The sequence below is a fragment of the Struthio camelus genome, chromosome 1 (genome assembly GCF_040807025.1).
Source record: "Struthio camelus isolate bStrCam1 chromosome 1, bStrCam1.hap1, whole genome shotgun sequence".
Lineage (NCBI taxonomy): Eukaryota > Metazoa > Chordata > Aves > Struthioniformes > Struthionidae > Struthio > Struthio camelus.
In genome coordinates this window covers 100311362-100330101 of record NC_090942.1, presented here as the reverse complement: position 1 = coordinate 100330101, position 18740 = coordinate 100311362, and the positions used below count along the sequence as shown (strand labels likewise).

At 38.0% G+C, this 18740-nt stretch overlaps 1 protein-coding gene across 14 annotated transcripts in view; it reads right to left on the bottom strand.

Annotated features, from left to right (window-relative positions):
- Positions 1-18740, bottom strand: part of ALCAM (activated leukocyte cell adhesion molecule) — a 128134-nt gene that overhangs the window by 4223 nt on the left and 105171 nt on the right. For 6 of the 14 annotated variants that reach the window (XM_068907467.1, XM_068907453.1, XM_068907547.1 and 3 more), the window contains exons 8-16: positions 17222-17351; positions 11335-11447; positions 10284-10419; positions 10060-10197; positions 8367-8495; positions 7619-7657; positions 7204-7321; positions 5198-5254; positions 34-152 (exon numbers count right to left, since the gene is read on the bottom strand). In XM_068907467.1, the coding sequence (XP_068763568.1) occupies positions 65-152; positions 5198-5254; positions 7204-7321; positions 7619-7657; positions 8367-8495; positions 10060-10197; positions 10284-10419; positions 11335-11447; positions 17222-17351 (948 nt within the window). In that variant the 3' untranslated portion in view covers positions 34-64. Of the gene's footprint in view, positions 1-33; positions 153-5197; positions 5255-7203; positions 7322-7618; positions 7658-8366; positions 8500-10059; positions 10198-10283; positions 10420-11334; positions 11448-17221; positions 17352-18740 lie in introns of all 14 variants that reach the window. The other 8 variants (XM_068907508.1, XM_068907493.1, XM_068907536.1 and 5 more) reach the window with 3 other exon arrangements.

The following is an 18740-nucleotide window of genomic DNA, read 5'->3' as shown; positions in this document are numbered from 1 at the left end:
GACGTTAAAAATGTTGTGGTATGCAACACCTACCTGGAATGACGACTGACACGTTTTTTGCCTTTTAAGCTTCAGATTTATGATTGTTTTCTTCTAGCTTTTTATTTTCTTCTATATTTCCAAGATCTTTGGCTACATGTTTTGATGCTGGCCTATAATGAGAAATTAAGGTCATTTTTGCACGTCTACAGCATTTTGTTCTATATTCACACTAATGACAGCGTCTCTTCCCCTCTCAATAAAACAGAAAATTGTTACAGGTCTCTTCTGAGCAGAGCAATAGGCTTGCATATGTCTGTAAATAGACCAGAAGCACCAATTTTCCCATTGGAGCTAGTACTGCAAGAAGTATTGCAGCAGAGCTGTGTATCTATGTCTGTCTGTCTTACTGAAGAATTCAGTATTATTCTGACCTAGCTTGTAGTGAACAGTAAGGTTAAACCAGTTGTGCAGATCCATGTTTCTTGACAAATTAATTGTGTAGCTTGTTTCAGTAAACAAGAGTTTGCTTTAAGGCGTACTAAAATGTAGAAGTGTGGCTAAGATATCTTTATCAACATAGCAATCTTTTGTGTACTTGTAGTAATTGACTTTCAGAGCCTGTGCCAAGCTCTTTTAACTGTGAAGAAATTAATGAAAATTCAGGCAACGCTGAAAAAAAAAAAAAAAACACTCTGTCTTCCGGATTTGTGCTACTATGACTGACAGTCTTTTGGTAAAGAAGAGATTGTGTAAATGTTTGAGGGGGAGAAAAGAGGTATGCCTCATTCAAAATAGCAGGTCATCTTTAATACGAATAGTGGAGATGAATTAATGAGTTAAGCGCTTAGTTTAGCTTAGCGCAATAAAACCAATAAGCTGTTCCTTTAATGTGTGAGAAGTCTCACTGTCTGCCTAGGTGAAAGATTCCTGCAGTGCAGTGATAACATTTTAAAGGCCACAATTTTTAAAATGTAAATGGGTAAATGTGTTTGAGTAGGACAAAGTAAATCCCTTGTGTCAAAGCAGCTTATCCTATATGTATTTTCTCTGTGGATAATTTGTTTCTCCTACAGAAATAGTAACATCTGTTGTGACAGACTCATGCATACGCTTGCCCTTGCTTCAGGGTAAAGGTCTGTAGTGACACTGACTTGCAAAATACAATGAAGACACAGGTTAGCAAGATCGTGTGACATGTCAAGCTGACACCATGCAGGTATATACCTTACAAAACCGCTGACTTGAATTTTTGCTAATGGAGTGTTTCTGTGCGCATCCGCCATCTGAGCAAAGGCAGCTAAACAGTGGCTAAAAGCACTGTGTGTGTCCTGAGTTCAAGTAGCCTTGAAAAGTATTGTTAAGAGAGTACAGCTGAGGCCTTAACTCAGGGTAACTTCTGAGGGGTGCAAATGCACCTCGTCCTCAACAGTGCTGGGGGTGCTACTGCAGTGCTGGCTGTCCAGGACAAGTAGCAGCAGCATGTGATGCGGCATGCTAGGACAGCATGTCATTCTGGGCCTAAGATCCCATGGATTATACTGAATAGGACCATGTTAAAAATCATTCTACTTTTAGAGTAGATTACTTCCTAAAAGTGGTTCGATGTTTTAATGCCTCAAAGTCGCATATGGCTTTCCCTGCTGTTTCTAGACTGCCCCTGTTATGTTTATGTAGCTGACTGGTAGGAAGGCTTCTGTGCAGAACCAATTCTGCTAATAAGCCAGTTACTACAAAGATCCAAGCTTCTTCTTATCACTGACAAAAATAATTTTAAAAAAAGGCTGTGATTGATTAGGTCACAAAGGAACTTGTCCTACAGTGGTAAATTTCTACTGTGCAGTAACCTTCTACTTTCTTCTGATAACTCGAAATAGAGAGGAGACTAAACCTGCACAGAAGGAAAGGATGTAAGATGCAATAAAGAAGAAAATCCAGTGCTTTGGGAGAGACTGAGTTTCTCCCAGGATCTTAATAACCTTTCACAAAGTTCTTTCTTTAATTCCTAGTTTTAAAAAACAAACACTAAACATTTAAAAACCAAATGTGTTTGGTTTGGGTAGTGCACAGAATTTGGCTTGTCATTTGAATTATAAGTCTCCTCTATAAACGAGTCCTACAAAACTGGAGACAGCAGGGAAAGAAATGATATGCTGAACTGATCTGGACTCAGGAAATTCCCTGAGCTGCACTTACTTAGCTGGAGGTTAGAAAGCTGTATCATAGGTGCCTGCCCTGCTCTTACACTGCCTTATGTATCCATTTATGTCTGTCCCAGAAGAGAAGAGAGTGGGCTATACAGATAGGCTATCAGTATGGCCCCCTCTTATTTTTTTGCTTCTTGTAAGGATTTTTACAGCGCCCAATGTAAACTAAATTTTATGTGGGCTGATATTTAACCACTGAAGGAGTGCAACTAGCATCGTTGTTTTTTGATTAAGTTAAAATTGTTCAGTGACTAAAATGGGAGGTGCTGTAATCATACCAAGTTTTATTTTTGAACTATTATTTTAGTTCTACATTCAATGAAACTGGTATTCCCCTCACTAAATATCATCTATATTTTCCTTGACCGAAACGGATGAAAATGGAGATTTAAAAGGCATTGTTTTGACTCTGAAGGAGATGGACCATCTAGAACTCTTATGGAGGCTGGTATACACCACCCACTCACGCACTTCATGCACAGCAGGAGCTTTGCATGTCCAAAAACCAGAGGAACATAGCTCCTTGGTGCCTGAGACTGAAATACAACAGTTAGTTAGTTAGTTTAATCCTGCTGGTTTGGTGATCTGGCCGACCTTTTTTTATTTTGTTCCCCATTGCTGATATCTAGGCAGACTCACCACCTCAGCCTAAGCAACGCTCCTGCCCTTTATCATGCTATCTAAATGGCATTATTAAGAGAAGAGTTCTTTCCACTGAGAGTTGCAGCAGTACGATTCATAGGCAGCACTGTGCCAGCGAGAGAGGCACAGGCAACCTTGGCATAGCGCCAGTCCTCAGAGCTCACTAGATGTGGCCTGGGTTTGTAACACAGGAATGGCTCAAAACATTGTTTCTGTCACTTCTTCAGCTGACTTTGAGGCAGTGCACAAACGGTCCTCAAACAGCTTAACCTTTGACATCATCCTTCCCTACATTTTTAGTTAGTGCAAACTTGCTGCATTTGCAGCTCAAGAGAGACTTCCTGACGGGAGCTGTTCAGTTGGGCAGTTCAGTTCGAATACACTTAAATATTCCATAGGATTTTTCTGAAAAGGGCAGAATAATCTAGTTTGCCAAGTTATCTCACACACATTAAAATTACGCCTAGTTCCACAAACAAAGCCCAAACCTTAGTATGCTTTGGCCATAGTTTTCTAAAGAGTAAGAATTTGGTTATATGAATACAGGTTTATTTATTACAACTGTCAAGTGTTCTTTTAAACTCATTTGTAAAACGCAGCTCATTCTGAGCGCTTGCTATAATTATGGCTGATGTTTTACATTTATCGATGCTTGCTCTTCAGGAAAAAAAACTATCCTCAGGGAATCGTAATCAAAGTCTCTCTGTAAGTAGTACTAAAATGAAGTTTTTATTTTCCTTTGGAATGTGTGCGCATGTTGAAGGGCAGTTATTCCACGTGTTTTGGATACTGTTCATAGCATTACTGTTTGTTAATAAAGAACATTTTCCAGCTCTGTTGTTTTGCCTGCTTTAGATAAATACAGACTGCACACAGTTTACTCAAAAATTGTCTTTGTGGTTTACTTCCTGATTTCTTTTAATCTCTCACAGGTCTAGGTCTCACCCTCCATTCTGTTTAAGGAAGAATTTGTAGCGCTCCTTGTCCTTGTTACCTGAGCTTGTGATAATGACAGGTAAGAAAATACACTTACATATAATTCTGGGTGCTGAAGCAAGAGCCATGAATTCCATTAACGCATGCATTATTTCTGAAAGGCACGTTAGGCACTCAGCTAAACCATTTTAATAGCTTTCACAAGAATCTTATACATCCAAACCTCGATTATTTGCAACCTTTTTCCATTTCCCCCATCTTGCCTTGCACATCTTCCAATTATTTTCAAATCATCAGCAGAAAAAGGGCAGAAAGATTATGCCAGTGATCAAGGACTAACCATTTTTGAATTACATTTGTGCCATTTTTACACAAGATTCGTGGCATTAACTGACACTTTCAGAGATGTTAGTAACTCGGTCCTCTCTCTTTATGACAATTGCATCAGAAAATACAAATATTGGGCCTTGTACAAAACATACAGCAGGTTTCCTAAATACGTGACCTGCCATGTTTGGTTTCATATGCTAATTTCCTATAACGTATCAGGTAAACATAATTGCTATGCTTCAAGCGTCTAGTTTCAGCTACAATGAGATTAGCAAGTAACAGTCTTGGTCACTGGGACGTAGGAAGAATTTTGACAGTTTGATGTGCTCTGAGCATGAACAATCTTAAGACTGCTGCTACTGCAACAATTTTTCCAGCTGAGTTTTCCTTCACTCCATTTTTAAATCCATCAGCTTAACCTTGATCTAGCCTCATGTGGCTTGAGATCTGTGCACCTCCAAACCCAACATGCAAAAACAGGACAAAGGTCCCACCTAATCCAAACCTTGCATGCCTAGAGAACAGGGATATAGGGCACTAGCTGCATCATTTTCTTTCTAAACCTTTAATTTTTTTCAGTACTCACACCTGTTTCTGGCAAAGTTAAAATTTTATCAATAAAGGACATACTGAAGACGAGTGTACCAGAATCACTCAGCTGAGGTACGACACAGCAATGTTAGTAAGATTCTGCAATGCTAAATTATATACTGTTTCGTGTAGATTAGTTTGTTTATTTCCGAAAGGATAGTTTAGAGGAGAAATCCATAGAAAACACGTCTCTGGCCTTCTGCTCAGATGAGGGAGAAACATAGCATGCTGGGATAAGTAGCTTCAACTCTTTATTCAAGAGGGGGTTGGCTGCAGCATGTGGAATACAGATGAGTCCCTGATTTATGGGTTAATATTCATAGTGAAAAGAATGTAGCAATAATCAGCTTTTGCATCAAGTGGAGCTGAGGCAGTGAGTAACTATGCAAGTGATTTATCGTGAATATATTCCGAGGGTACAAGTATAATTCCTACTTAGTGTGGATGACAAGACAATAGAAGATTATACAAACCACAACACCAATAATGAAAAAAAATAATGTTTTTCTTGCCTCGGCAGACTTGGAAAGTTCTGTGCTGCTGCCTTCTTAGACTTTCCTTTGGCGTCACTTTGGGGATAGAGATTAGGTGAGTTACTGTTCAGGGGTAGGTTAAAAAATAACTACTAACTAACTGTTGGCCTGTGTGTAGATGTAGGGTGGTGATTAGACAGAGGTTGTGTCTAAAGGTATAAGGTACTTTCTGCAAGGACAACTATTAGTTCTAGGCTGCAATTTGTGCGGAAAACTTTTTCAGAATAGGTACTGACGCTCTGCTTGTTCTTGCAAAGTATGGCATGCAGAAAGCAGGGAGGAGAGCAGATCAAGTCAAATATATGCTGAGAAGAGGAGGTTGTCAGCAACTATGCATCATTTAAGGGTTTTAGAGGCCAGCAATAGTGTATTTAATATGAAGCCTATTATTTAACTATAAAGGATTTTTATTTTGTTACTAGTGAACCTGTGTAATCAATCCCAGCTCTGATTTCTACTGTAAGCTAGTAGAAAAGAAGCTGAGCATGAGGAAAGGAAGCGTTGTCCATTTTAGAACACGCTGTATCCTATCTTTGAATCTAAAAAAAGCTATCTTTAATTTATAAGCTCCTCTCAGCAAGTTTCCCAGTTTCTTATCAGCTCTCCCAATACTACATAAAGGTACAGGAAAAGATACTTTACCTTCCCTGCCCTCCTTTCACCCCAACCATCTCTCGAAGAAAAAAAAAAAAACAAAAAACCCACAGTTTCATGATTCCACTTTCTCACATTCAAAAAGGAGAGACAAAAGAAAATGACTCGGGACATTATTATGAGTGTAACAAAGTGTGGGAGGAGGAGTTCAACATTATTATTACTTTTCAATTTCTACTAAAATAATCATACGCTTTGCATAAAAAAACTTTTTTTTCCCCTGTATAATATCTGAATGTGGTTCTTGTACTTGGTCACTTATAGGAATTCCTTATTTAGAAAACTTCCAAAAACTGCTCAGTTGTGGCTGGAGTTAAATCCTTAAGCAATATCCAAAAGCGAGTATTCTCTACTACAAACAGATGGAGAATTCCTTGTTGTACTTGCACATCAATGAAACACATTTGTTGCTAGTAAAATCCCAGCGATGTATTTTAGATATAGTTTCATCACAAATTTTAATTTAAAAAAATCATATGAAAAGGCAATTGAAGTTTAACAGTGCTTGTATACCTGTACATGTTATGCATAACTGCCTTAATCTCCCTTTTAAGAGGAACCCTTAGAGAGTAAGCCTGCCCGAAGCTCTCGCTGGGAACAAACATATCAGGATAGGACAAATGGGATATAGCGATGTTCACCTTTACACGGATGGTTTCTTTTTGAGATCATCCAGTTTATTTTCTGAAGCGAGTATGTGTAATAACACACTTGAAAGCAAGCAAATCTCACTGGCGAATCCTGTACTAGGCCGAGGATAGCAAAAACATACTGATTTGGATTGCGGCTTCTAGTTTTTCAGCAGCACAAGGTTCACCGTTACCAATTTTACTTCAAAGATCTCAAAGCATATATGGAACAATTGAATTAATTAGCATCTCTCTCCTCCGTGAGAGGGTTTAGGCTTATTTTGTCATTTATTCCATTTTTAAAGCATATGAACTACCAAATTTGTAAGGGAAGACGGTTTCTAGTATCAGTGAAACCACACAGAGGTGCTATCCCACAGTTAAGTAGCAGATATAGTATTGAGATGCAGGAATTGGCACACACTTGGCTGTCAAGAAACAGCCTCATCATAGGTGACAGGACAGGGAAAGAGGTATGAAAAGTCTAGGAGTCCCACCTCCAAGAGATGCGTCATGTTAAACATTAAGATACGCCACGCAGAGGCAGCAAGTTTCCTCCCTATATTCAATTAATTGGTGGTAACAACTTTCCCTCACTCACTCAGACTACTGGAATGCTGCAGGAAGTAAAATAGGTAAATATACATTTCCTTTTTTTATTATTTTATAAAATTTAGTATCAAATTTTCCATAAAGTCTTACTTTGATTTCTTCACATAGAGCCAGTAGACAACACCTGCAACCAGAGCAGCCAACAGAAGACCGACTACAATTCCCACTATTAGCTTTGCCTGGTCATTAACCTTTTCTCTATTGTCATCTGTAGCAAAGAAGAAAAGTTAATGAGGTGACCGATGATAAAGTAAAGCATTACACAATTTCTACAGAATTATCTTCAAAAACAAGAAAGGGGGTCAGAAAGTCAAAAAAAGTATAAGCATTGTTCTTAAAAATATTTAAAGCTTCAGATCAATCACATTCTTAGCTAATCATAGCAATAGCTATTTCAAATCAAGTCCAGCTGTGAGCCACTGTAGAAACTGTTCAGTGACTCTGCATATGTCTTGAACTAAGGCAATCAAACGAAAGGGTTATGGAGATGGAAAGACGTACATACCATTTCTATCCTCTGGCTCATCGTATTCTGGAATACTTACTGAAATGAAAAACGTTAAAATGAAATTAAAAACAAAAAATGTATTGATACCAGAAGGTCACCTTCTTTTCCTATGTTGCAGTACTTATCAAAATAATTGTCTGTTTACAGCAGTCACAGAAATACTGAAACTTAATGCAAAGTTTGCCAAAAAACAAGGTAATTAATCTTATCTTTAAGCAAGAGTCTTTGCTTTACAGCTGTAATATATCATATTGAAGAATCTTATTCAAAAACTTTAATATTAATCTTAAATACTTCTGACTATGCATTTCCACATTACCCGTTCATAAACGCTAGCTTCTCACTACCTTTCATCACTGAAAACAGACTAATTCAAATCTAGCATGGCTGAATTCTATTCAGAATCAAGTCATGCCAGTGATGATAAACTGGAAATTAGGGGACTACAAGATGACGATCATTTAGTAAAAACGGAAAAGCAATTTTTTTTTATAAATAATATACTGCACATGTGAGACAACTAGCCCAAGTGAAGAAAACTAAATCCCTTCATCCAATCCAGAGCAATGAAGTTTATGTACTACTAGTCTAGCCTGATTTTACAATTGCTTGACTTTATAAACAGAACGATTGAACACCTCAGTGCCGTTAGTACTATGCCAACCTACTCTTCACGTAAGTATGAAGGGTGGATACTTTATTTGAAACTACAACTTTAAGGAAATGGTCTTTAGAAGACACTCACTAGCAGAGACATTCAGGGAGGTTACAGTCCTTTCTAATTCATTTTCTGCAATGCAGGTTAAAGTCACATTCTCTTCAGGTGCAATTACAATTTTACTGGAAAATCTTCCATTAACATATTTGGTCTCCTCTGTCTGAAAAGGTTAAAAAAAATAAGATTAGTATCCTCGAAAATGCAAAGAACAATACATGCAGCACCTGTACTATACACTGGAAACGTTTGGAAGGAAATTACTATCAACTAATACTTTATGTTTAAAAATAATAGAGCAACTTATTTTAATATCAAATAAAATATTAAATATTTATTTAATATCAAATAAAATATTGCACGCAGCACTAAATACACAATTGAAAGAGTGTGTGACTTTATTAAATGGCAACATCAGTATTCACAAGAAAATACTTTGGTGAAGATATCCAGTTATAACTACATTTTATATATTGTAAGACCATGGATAAATAGGTTTTTTTTGTTTTTTTTTTTTTTAAAGAAAGTTAAGCACATTCTGTATTTGCTTTTGTTTCTTTGACAAAATTCTTCTGGAAAGACTGGGAAGTAAGCTTCTAAGTCTCTATTTCTTTCAATCTTGCTATTTCTCATTTATGCTGTTATAATGAGAATAATCACTGTAAATTTTCCACTTTCTGGCATTCAGACTCCTCAGTTGTTTCTATTTTGTTTTGCCAAGCTGTATGTAAATTTAGTAATACCTGCAGTATCTGTGCTGTAATAGTGACATGCAACCATTCCTTACATTTGCTGTACAGCATTCTTAGATTAATACAATGTCCAGAAAAAATACCGCAATGATTTATATAGCTTCAAGATAATTCCTGCCCTATAGCTGTGGCCAAATGGACAAATTTTGACCTTTCACACTTGCTCACTATAGCCATACATAATTTTTGTAGGACTAAAGCAAAACCTAATGGGATTAATGAAATCTACAGGACGACGGTGCATTGCACTTCCAGTCTCTAACTGCTTGTATAGATGCCTAATTTATTTCTCCTGTTAAGGTAAAATGTGCCTTCATATGTGCTTCATGCGTGATTTGGTAATCAATATAAAAATATTTTAGATTGCTTATTTTCCAGGTATTTTCCTGCTGCATGTGTTTCCTGCTTTTTTCTCCCCAAGGATAATTGAATTATGGGTCTCTTGCCAATGAAAAACAATGGGTATAACCCTAGAAAAACAAGTACAACACTCAGAACGAAAATTGCAAGGCTTAGAGTGACTGTATTGACCATATTTTCTGACTTGTACTTACCACACAGTTCATTGCATTTCCCCCAGTCAATGCCTACATCAAGCACCTGTTTTCTAAAATAAGTTCTGTAATTCCATCGTTATTTGTAAAGTCCTTACGCAATGGCAAAATCACCACATTAGCCAGATAAAATGGCTAAGTACCCTCATTTAAAATGTACATTTAATTTCCAATCTTTTCTTTTCCCCTACAGCTTCAGCTGGTAGCCAGTGGATCATCTGTGCCTTCACCTGCTACATTCAAAAGCTCTTTATCATCAGAAATCATCCATGTAGGTACTGTGATCACATAACCTTCCCTTAGATAAATGAAATAGACCAGAGTTTCTTCAGTCTTACTATCTGGAAAATTTTCCTCGACTTTAAATCACACCTCCTATGCACCTATCTTTTGTGAATAAGTTAACAGGAAAGATACTTGCTTTATTTATGATGCTTCCACTACCAGTAACTGTCCATTGTACGGCTGGTTTGGGGAAACCTTCCACATGGCAGACAATTGTTTTAGACATTTTATTTGTGTTGGTTTTCTTTGTCATTTTGATCTGAGGTTTTCCTAAAAGAACAACATTATAGTTAACCATTTTGTTAATGTAACACTGAACAGGACAATTAATGATCATAACTAGACTGTTCCCTTACCTTCTACAATAAGTTTAAGTGTCTTGCTTTTCTTTAACCCTTCAACCTCCTGTAGAGTAGTTTCACAGATGTAGTTTCCAGCATCTTGATACTGAAGACTTGAAAATGATGGACTTGTTTGCATTCTGGTGTTGTCCTGATAAAGCGAGGTGTTAGTCTCTAAGAATTCTAACTCAGAATACATTATCTCTAAATTAAAAGTATGATGAGTTTCAACAGAACTCTTCATGTGCTTTACTGAATTAGACCCTTAATGGTAAAGTGTCGTCTCATTAATAATTACGCATCGGTAGCCGACAGCAACATAACAGCATGAAAAGTGGAAACTCCTGAAGGTTTATTTAAGCCATGTTCCTTCTGGAACAATTTCACTTGCAAAAAAAGGGACGAAGATGGGATCAACCGTTTGTTCTGGGCCTTTCTAGTAGAATGGCCAAAAATACTAGGGGTACGAGCTGTGTTAGAAAAAGACAACTCTCCCCTAAGAACTAGGCTTATGAGATCTATGTATGCTACTAAAGAACTAGTGGATATCACTTCTTTTGGTTTCTATCAATATAGCTTTGATTTAAACTATCTATGAAGAATTATCTTTTTCATCATCCACTAAATAGCCAGCCGCCAACATCCATTCTCTCAATCTGCCCTGTCCTTTTATCACGTTTCCTGGAAGCAAGACAAGAACAGAATTCTCTGAGAGACTGATTAATAAATTCAAATTCCTCCAGTGGGGCTACCCTTCTAAGCAGGAACTGATTCTCAAGGCCCTTATACAGACCATTTCAGAAAAACTAGTTCTTTGTCAGGGTTACAGTAGGCATCCAAAATCACTTCTCTGCATTTGAAAAATCGATTCAAAAATTATAACAACTAATTTTTAGTCATAAACTTGAATCAGTATCTCTTATTATTAGCAACATGTGCAACACTCATATTAAATAGATCCTTTAAATCACATCCAACGAAAATGACTTCCTCTCTTCCAGAACACTGAAGTAGCAGCAGTAATCTGAACAGATGAATACTTAGATAACATATATGAATTACTGACCTTTATCCAAAACACAGTCGCATTTCTACTGGAAGAAATCGTGCATGACACAGGCAGGGCCTCTCCGATCTGTTTTGTGACTTCACCGCTCGGAGTAAGCTGCAAATCCAAATCTGGGACAGGAAGAACATTTATCAAAGGGCTAATCTCAGAATGCTGGCTCATTTCACAGGCTTACCAAGGAAAGAAAATGTGACTAATTGCACTCATTAAATTCACAATTTCATTTTTTCAATAAAATCTAAATCATTTTTAGAAGTAAGGAAGAAAAAATAGGCCATGTAAAACATTAAAATTTTTGGTGTAATTACAGGCTAAAAGTAAAAGAGAAACTTCACTAATCACTAGACAAAATGATACATTTTTCCACCTTGTACCACTGAAAGAATGATACAGGAGGTAGAGGAAGTGGCAGGAATTCTTCAAATAGCAGTATGCCCTTCTTGAAAGGGGAAGCACAGATTGCTCTGAGCATAGGTTGTTATGAGCCAGGTAGGAATGTAGTTTCAGGTCAAGACTCATGCAGGTGGGGCCAGATTAATCCGAACAGTTACTTATAAAAGCGTGGAGACGAGGGTGAGCGGACAAAAGGTAAAGTTTTCGAATCTGATAAAACCAGTTCATTTTTATCCTGAGCATACTGAGCTTTTGAAGAGGATGAGGATGGATAAGTCACACTACTGACTGAATGGGCAAGCCAGACTGAAATATGTGGTTGGGAGGCCACACATGAGGCCACAGGCTTGCTTTCTCCTCATTCCTATCCTTAAAAAGCAGTTTTTCTTCATTATGCCTGTTTAACTCAGAGTCCAGGCTTTGCCTGACCTAGTTTGGCTCCAGGGAAATGGCAAGGAGTTAGTGATAGTTGTGTTTGGCACGAGGCACGGTGAGACACAATAATGGAAAGGTCAAGAAACATTGCTTTAGATCTTCCTGGTATATGGATTTGGCTGGCTAGTGCTTGTTTTTTCATAAAAACCCTACATTGAAAGAAGAGCACAGTTTGCCAAGTTAAATGTCTGTTTTGCTTCCCCTCTCACAGTGCCTTGCTTGAAAGCCAACTTGCCTGGTCAGCTTATTATGACAGACACACACACACACACACACAGGCACGGAAATAACAGCTGAAGTGGTGAGCACACATAATTTCATCATGCTCATTTCCCTGCATTTTAAGAGGATATCCTGTCCTTCTTCCCCCTGCCTCCCCAAATGAACAAACTAGCAAACCCAACAAGGTACTCCAGACTTTATCATTGCTTCCATAAGAAAAAAAAAAGAATATTTGTGTATATTCTATCAGACGGCCTACAGGATGTTTTTCTTTCTGCTTTGTTACTCTTGAGCACATACTACCATGGTAGAGGGGTGCTAGAAGAAAAAGCTAAGAATTTTTTTCTTGGGGTGACTCTCTTTCAACATCTACTTAAACCTTTATTTCTTTGAAGAAGGATAACACTTCAAACTCAAGAGAGCACAGAAGATCATTCGAGAGGGATTCCTGTCACACACATCACAGCAAACAGGAACTCATTAAATTTTTGGCCTTCATCTCAGACAAGACTGCCACTCAGCTCAGAGCAATCCTTCAATTCAGTCTTCCTCCAAGGTAATGTGCCTGCGTCCCTTCCCTTTTAGTGGCAGAACTGAGACTACAATCCCTCTTGCACAGTGCTGTAGGTTATTATAGAAGTTCAGGCAAATTTACAATATGCAAGACTAACTGCATAGCTCAGAGCAGAGTTTGTAAGGTGATTTATGCAGCAAGTATAGAATTAAGTTTCTGTTTAGCATTGGATTCCCTCTAGGAACTCTCCATAGAGCAATTTGATTTGGATTAATATTCTGCAAGTTTATCTGTAGGGTCCACAAAGAAATGTGATATGGATACTTTTACTTCTCAACTTACATGCTTCATTAGTAAGTAATCTGTGCTGGGTACAGAAATATAAGGGAAATATATTTCTTGCATACAGAAGACTCAAAATTCATCTTCTTAGCGGTTAAAAAAAAAAAAAAAAAAAAAAAACTTTGTTGCAAGAACTTCCCATACATTTCTGGTTTTGGCTTTGAAACTTTTTTTGTAAACAAACTTCTCACTAGACACCATTTTCAATATATGCCAGCTCTTAATGCGGTCTCACTTGAAGTCTTGCATTGATTTCAGTGCTGTCTCTGCATACTAAGTAGTACAGGGAAGAGGCAAAGCGTGCATTCTGCATGTATTACCATGTCATATGTGAGAGGTATGGAATTAATGTGGGAAGGGCCAGAACAAACATTTCTAATGTTTGGGTTTATAAGCTGTATTTTACGTGTAGGTCTGTCTCCCAGCCTTTAAAGAGGTCTCAGCTGGGATACCATGCTACAACTGGGAAAACTATGCACAGCACTTGCATGTAATCTGAACACTCCAAGTACAGCATAAGCCAGCCAGAAACTGCTCCTAGTCTACTGAGAATAGAAAATTTTTCCACACATCATTCAAAAGATGATTTCTCTTCTATTTTCATTATGTCTGTAGCCCAAGAAAAGACTATCAGAAATATCTATACAGAAACAGAAATTATACATTTCTAAAACCTTTGAATTTACTGGAAGATTTGTGAATCCATTTACATGGAACACACATTTGAACAGAAAGGAAGTCCCACTAAATCCAACTCAGTCCTTCACTAAGAGGAAGTCCCATTGACATACTCCATATGGCATTGTACAATTCTAGCAAGAGCTAAAGAAAAGCCACTACCGCTGGAAACAGTCACCTGCGTCCTTGCAGCTAAGGGAAGGTACATCCATTCTCTACTGCTGGGTGCTTTCCTTGCCTTGTCCGGATTGTGCTTCCATAGTAGTTTAACCTGTTGTAAATCGTCTCTGCCATGGCCCTTTTTCTTCCTGACCTCTGCTGGTTTTGCTCATCTGATCCTTGGCAAACTCATTCAAGCCACAGTGCTTGCAGAAAACTAACAACGTAGTATAAAAAAACAAACCTGCAACATAAATATTGTTCTGTTGCTCCTTCTGTTGAGGGACCAATCATGTCAACCACAACTGGAGGAGAAACACACTCATACTTTGTTCTGTTAGTCATGCAGTCTAGGCCCTCACTCCACAGATCCTGCCCCTGCTCTGAGGAGGAGAGAACCAAGGCTGTCCAGCTTGTCACTTAACTCCTGTGGGTAAGGAAGAGACTCTTTCTTATCCCTCCCCGCAAAGACTTCCTATGTGAATATAATATTTCCCTAGCTATGATGGGTAACTCATCTGAGTTAATCTTGATGTTCAGCTTTCTGTGGATCTCATAAGATACATTCCATTTGGGGAAAAAAACAAATATGCTTGGTGTTGGGAGTTGGAATATTTTGCTATAAAAACGTTTAAGGGCTATAAAGGGCCCTTAATATATATTTTAATACCAGCAAGAACCTTTGCCTACCTAGGCACTGAAAGGAACCAGCATATCTACACTGCTCAGCAAAACCTGTGTGGGAACAAGTGCTATAGTTGAGATGTAAGAAAAATTACTGCAAATGGATCCACAGATGGAAAAAAGAGTTATTATATTGGTTGTTTTTAATGAAAGTCTAACATCTGAAGTGCCAAGATCAGAAGTGAGGAAATAAAAAACCCTGAGCTAAGAATGAAAGCTTTTTCAGTGTAACATCATAGACAGGAATACTCATTCATATGTGAAAAAGCAGGCAATGAAGCAAAAGAGGGAAAACAGCAGATTTAATAGGAGTTAATAAGTGTTATTGCAAGGAAAAGAATAGCAGGAAAGCCTAAGAACGCTGAAGATCTAACACCAAAAATAAGTAAGTATATTACAAGCAGAAAGCACTAAAAATTATTGGGTTATGCTGGAAAATTAATGTGAAAGAGAGCAACAGAAAGAGGGAAGAGGATATTATAAAGCAGTTCTGGAATTTATGACTTCTTCAAAAGAGCTCTCCCTGCAATAAGACATGCAGAAATGCTTTAGACCAGCATAAGGTGAAACACCAAAGTAGCTTTAAGATTCCGTCACGCAGCTGCAAAGGTCTGGGCACTGAGGAATTACAGAACTATTGCAAGCCACTGTACCTCACTTAAACACCTCCATCCTCAGTAAAAACCTTTTCTTAAGGAGAAAAAAAAAAAGAGTGGAGTAAGGTGACAAGGTGCTAGGTTGTATCTATGCATTCTGAAGTAGCTGCACTAGCTGCCAACACTGGAAAGACTTCTGTCAAGAAAATACATGCTTCTCTTGTACAGGAAAACTCTTCTGACGTGCACACAAAACAGCAGAGAAATGAAAACTGGCTTGTTATAAATAACCTGGATTTGAAGAAGTCAGTCTTTAGGGAAACAATTTATGGATGTCCAAGTAGTCATGCAATCCACTTTGAATAAAATAAAGGGGTTGTTTTATACCACAGCAAAAATATTGACAGGGTCTTTGTATCCAGCAAAATACACTACGCTGCTAAGACACCCAAGCTACCTTTGGCATCGGGCAGACAGCTGCAGCAGTAGAGCTCTCTCCAGATCTAACATACCCCAACCCTTGGCCAAAGGAATGGATAGTATAACAGCAGATGACCTGAGTCAGTGTGCGTACAAATCAAAGGGGCAATACAGGTGCGTGAAGGAAAACAGACACTCAGAATTGCACCAAGGATTGAGAGTCGCCTATGATCTCTGGCATTGACATGCAGCCTAAGAAGTTACTGTATGCAGTTTATGTACATGTACTGAACGGAAACTGGTGTGCTACCTGGCACTCCTGCCAGGGCTGCATCAAGCATTCCCCGGCCAAGGACAAAGACGACACTAAAATCTGGTGGCTCTCAATCACATAGAAGGCACCTCAGAACTGAGCCATCCCATCTACTATCAACAATGGGTTTCCTCCACAACCACAGCTGGGTCTTAGAAAGCAGAATTTTGAGACTTCCTGTGTGAGTAGGTAGACTGTGAACTTGAAAGACTCTGACATCACAGTGAAGAGGAAAATTCCATCTAGATATTTATTATTTTTGTCTACAGCTGTGTATTTTTCTATGTGAAGTTTCTTTTTATGTAAAGTATAACTACTGTGCGAGCATTTAAATATGTCCCTCTGAATTTGTAAACTATTAAAGGTATTTATGCTACTGGGAAGACTAAAGACCATGAGTGCTCCCAGGGAAAACCTATCACAGTCGGGTTGAGTCTCATTTCATAGCCTGTGATAGGATGTCAAAGTCTATAAGAGTTCCTGCTCTTGTTTTCTCACATAAAGGGAAGACTAAAAGCAACCAGTTATGGAGTGGGAGTATCCAGCTTAAGGAACTTTACTGAGCTCTGCAGTCCTACGATTCTGGGAAAGGCTAAAAAAGAAACTTCAACTATGTGGACATAATAAATTTCTAAGTCACTTCTCTAGATTCCTTATACACTGACCTCACTGAGATAAAAGGAAAGGATATTAGACTAATGTGAATTCGACTTTGAAGAATGACCTTGAGTGATACCACTGCGGGCCAACGTGTGTGTTTCAGTATGTTCGAAGAGCTGAAGCAGAATTGTTTGCTCTGTATGTTCACGTGACTGATATTTAAAAATACCAGAATTTGCACTGTGCGTGACAACACAACAGTATCATATACTACACAAAGGTTACATAAAGTGAATCTCTAAGCCTGTGAAGTGAGAAAGTTTTAAATAGCAACACATTAGGATAAGTAAGAAAAAACAAACAAGCAAACAACAACAAAAACCTGACAGGACTTCAAACAAGCCACAATACATGCTTCTCCTGTAGGTTAACTGGACAAATACCCATGAGTATAGCAGAGAGAGATCAATCCAGAAGCTACAAGACAGGTTTTTATCCTAACTAGGAGTGCAAAATGCAATGACTTACAGTGTACAGTGATGGTGGTCGAGTCCATCATGTTTTTGTCCATCAGAGAGCACTTGTATTCTCCTGTTGCATTTCGTCTCACATCTGTCATTGTATAAGTTTCTGAGCTTCTTATGCCTTCTGTTTCTCCCTGTGGATAAAAAATAAAAATATTTATTGAATACAAGCCTGCTAAAAACTTTTATTTTTGTTGATGATTTTTTAATTCTAAGGATCCTGAAATTCTACAAATACATATAGATTTAGCATATAAAATATGTAGAGAGTTAGCATCATTGAAGTGCAGTCACCTACTAAAAATACTAAGGTTTATTTTCTGCTTGACTGCATAGTTTTAAAAAACACTCCAATAATTAAAATCTTGCTCTTTTAATTGAATGACCAACCTTATTTTAAGAAGACATTAAAGTACGGAATCTCGTAGGTTAACAGGAGGAAGACAGGAAGAAAACAGAAGACTGAAAGAGTCTACTAATAAGGGTGTTAACAGAAACCACCGTAGCAAAATAAATTGATTCTAAAACTGTATCTAAAATGATACATTTCATTTAGGAAAAAAACTTGAAGCTGCATAATATGTTTTTAAATCGCCTAAGCAAGCCTCGTTCTAGCCACATCAGGACAGGAACCTTTTAGGGTATATCACTGCCTTAAATACAAGTTATCTACAGAAATTCGTCTTTTGAACTAGTCAAAATGTTACTTTCCAGCTGTTCAGTTCCTACCTGATTACAACCAGCTGACATAAACAGCTTTTGAAACAACTGTAGAATGAAACACTAATTCATCTCTCTGAATCCAGAAAGAGATTTACCATGTCTGTCATAATACCCATGCATCTTGCAAAGAAATCCGCAATTCCAGCTCTCCTTGAGTGAAAAAATTAATTTCAGGTAGCAGGTAAGACAAAAGCGGGTGTTCAGCTTGCTCAGTGTGAGCATGAAGCAAAGAAAGACGCCACGCACTTTATCCTGGCATACAGTGAATTCTTAGGGTGACTTTAATTTAAAGGACCTTTGATTGGAAGCCTCAGTTCTGCTCTCATTGAACCTAAATGGCCATTCTGAGATAAGACGACTTCAGCTTCTATTTTCCCTTGCTACTCTTCAGCAATTCAAAGATGCCAGAAGTCCAAAATAGATGAGATTATGCTCAAAGGGCTACATGCTGTTCTAGAAAGACTTGAAAGCATGCCACCTCTTTTGCCCTCTCTCAAGATCAGCTCTGCTCCTTACTGCAATAGGAACAAAAATGGATATAAACTAGGAGAGAGAAGCAGGACACGGGAGCAAGGTACGAATCTTAGAATATAAAAGCCACATCAATCATAGGATTAATGATTCTGGGGGGTTTTCTTGTTTGCTTGTTTGTTTTCCTCTTCTTTGTTTTTATCTTATGCATTTGGCAGATTTGTTCTACGCTTTCTCCTGTGCTGACACTCTAGTTCTTGTTTGTGTGGCATGCCACAAAACAACTTAAAAAATAAAAATAAAAATTGCACAAAAATTCATCTGCGAAG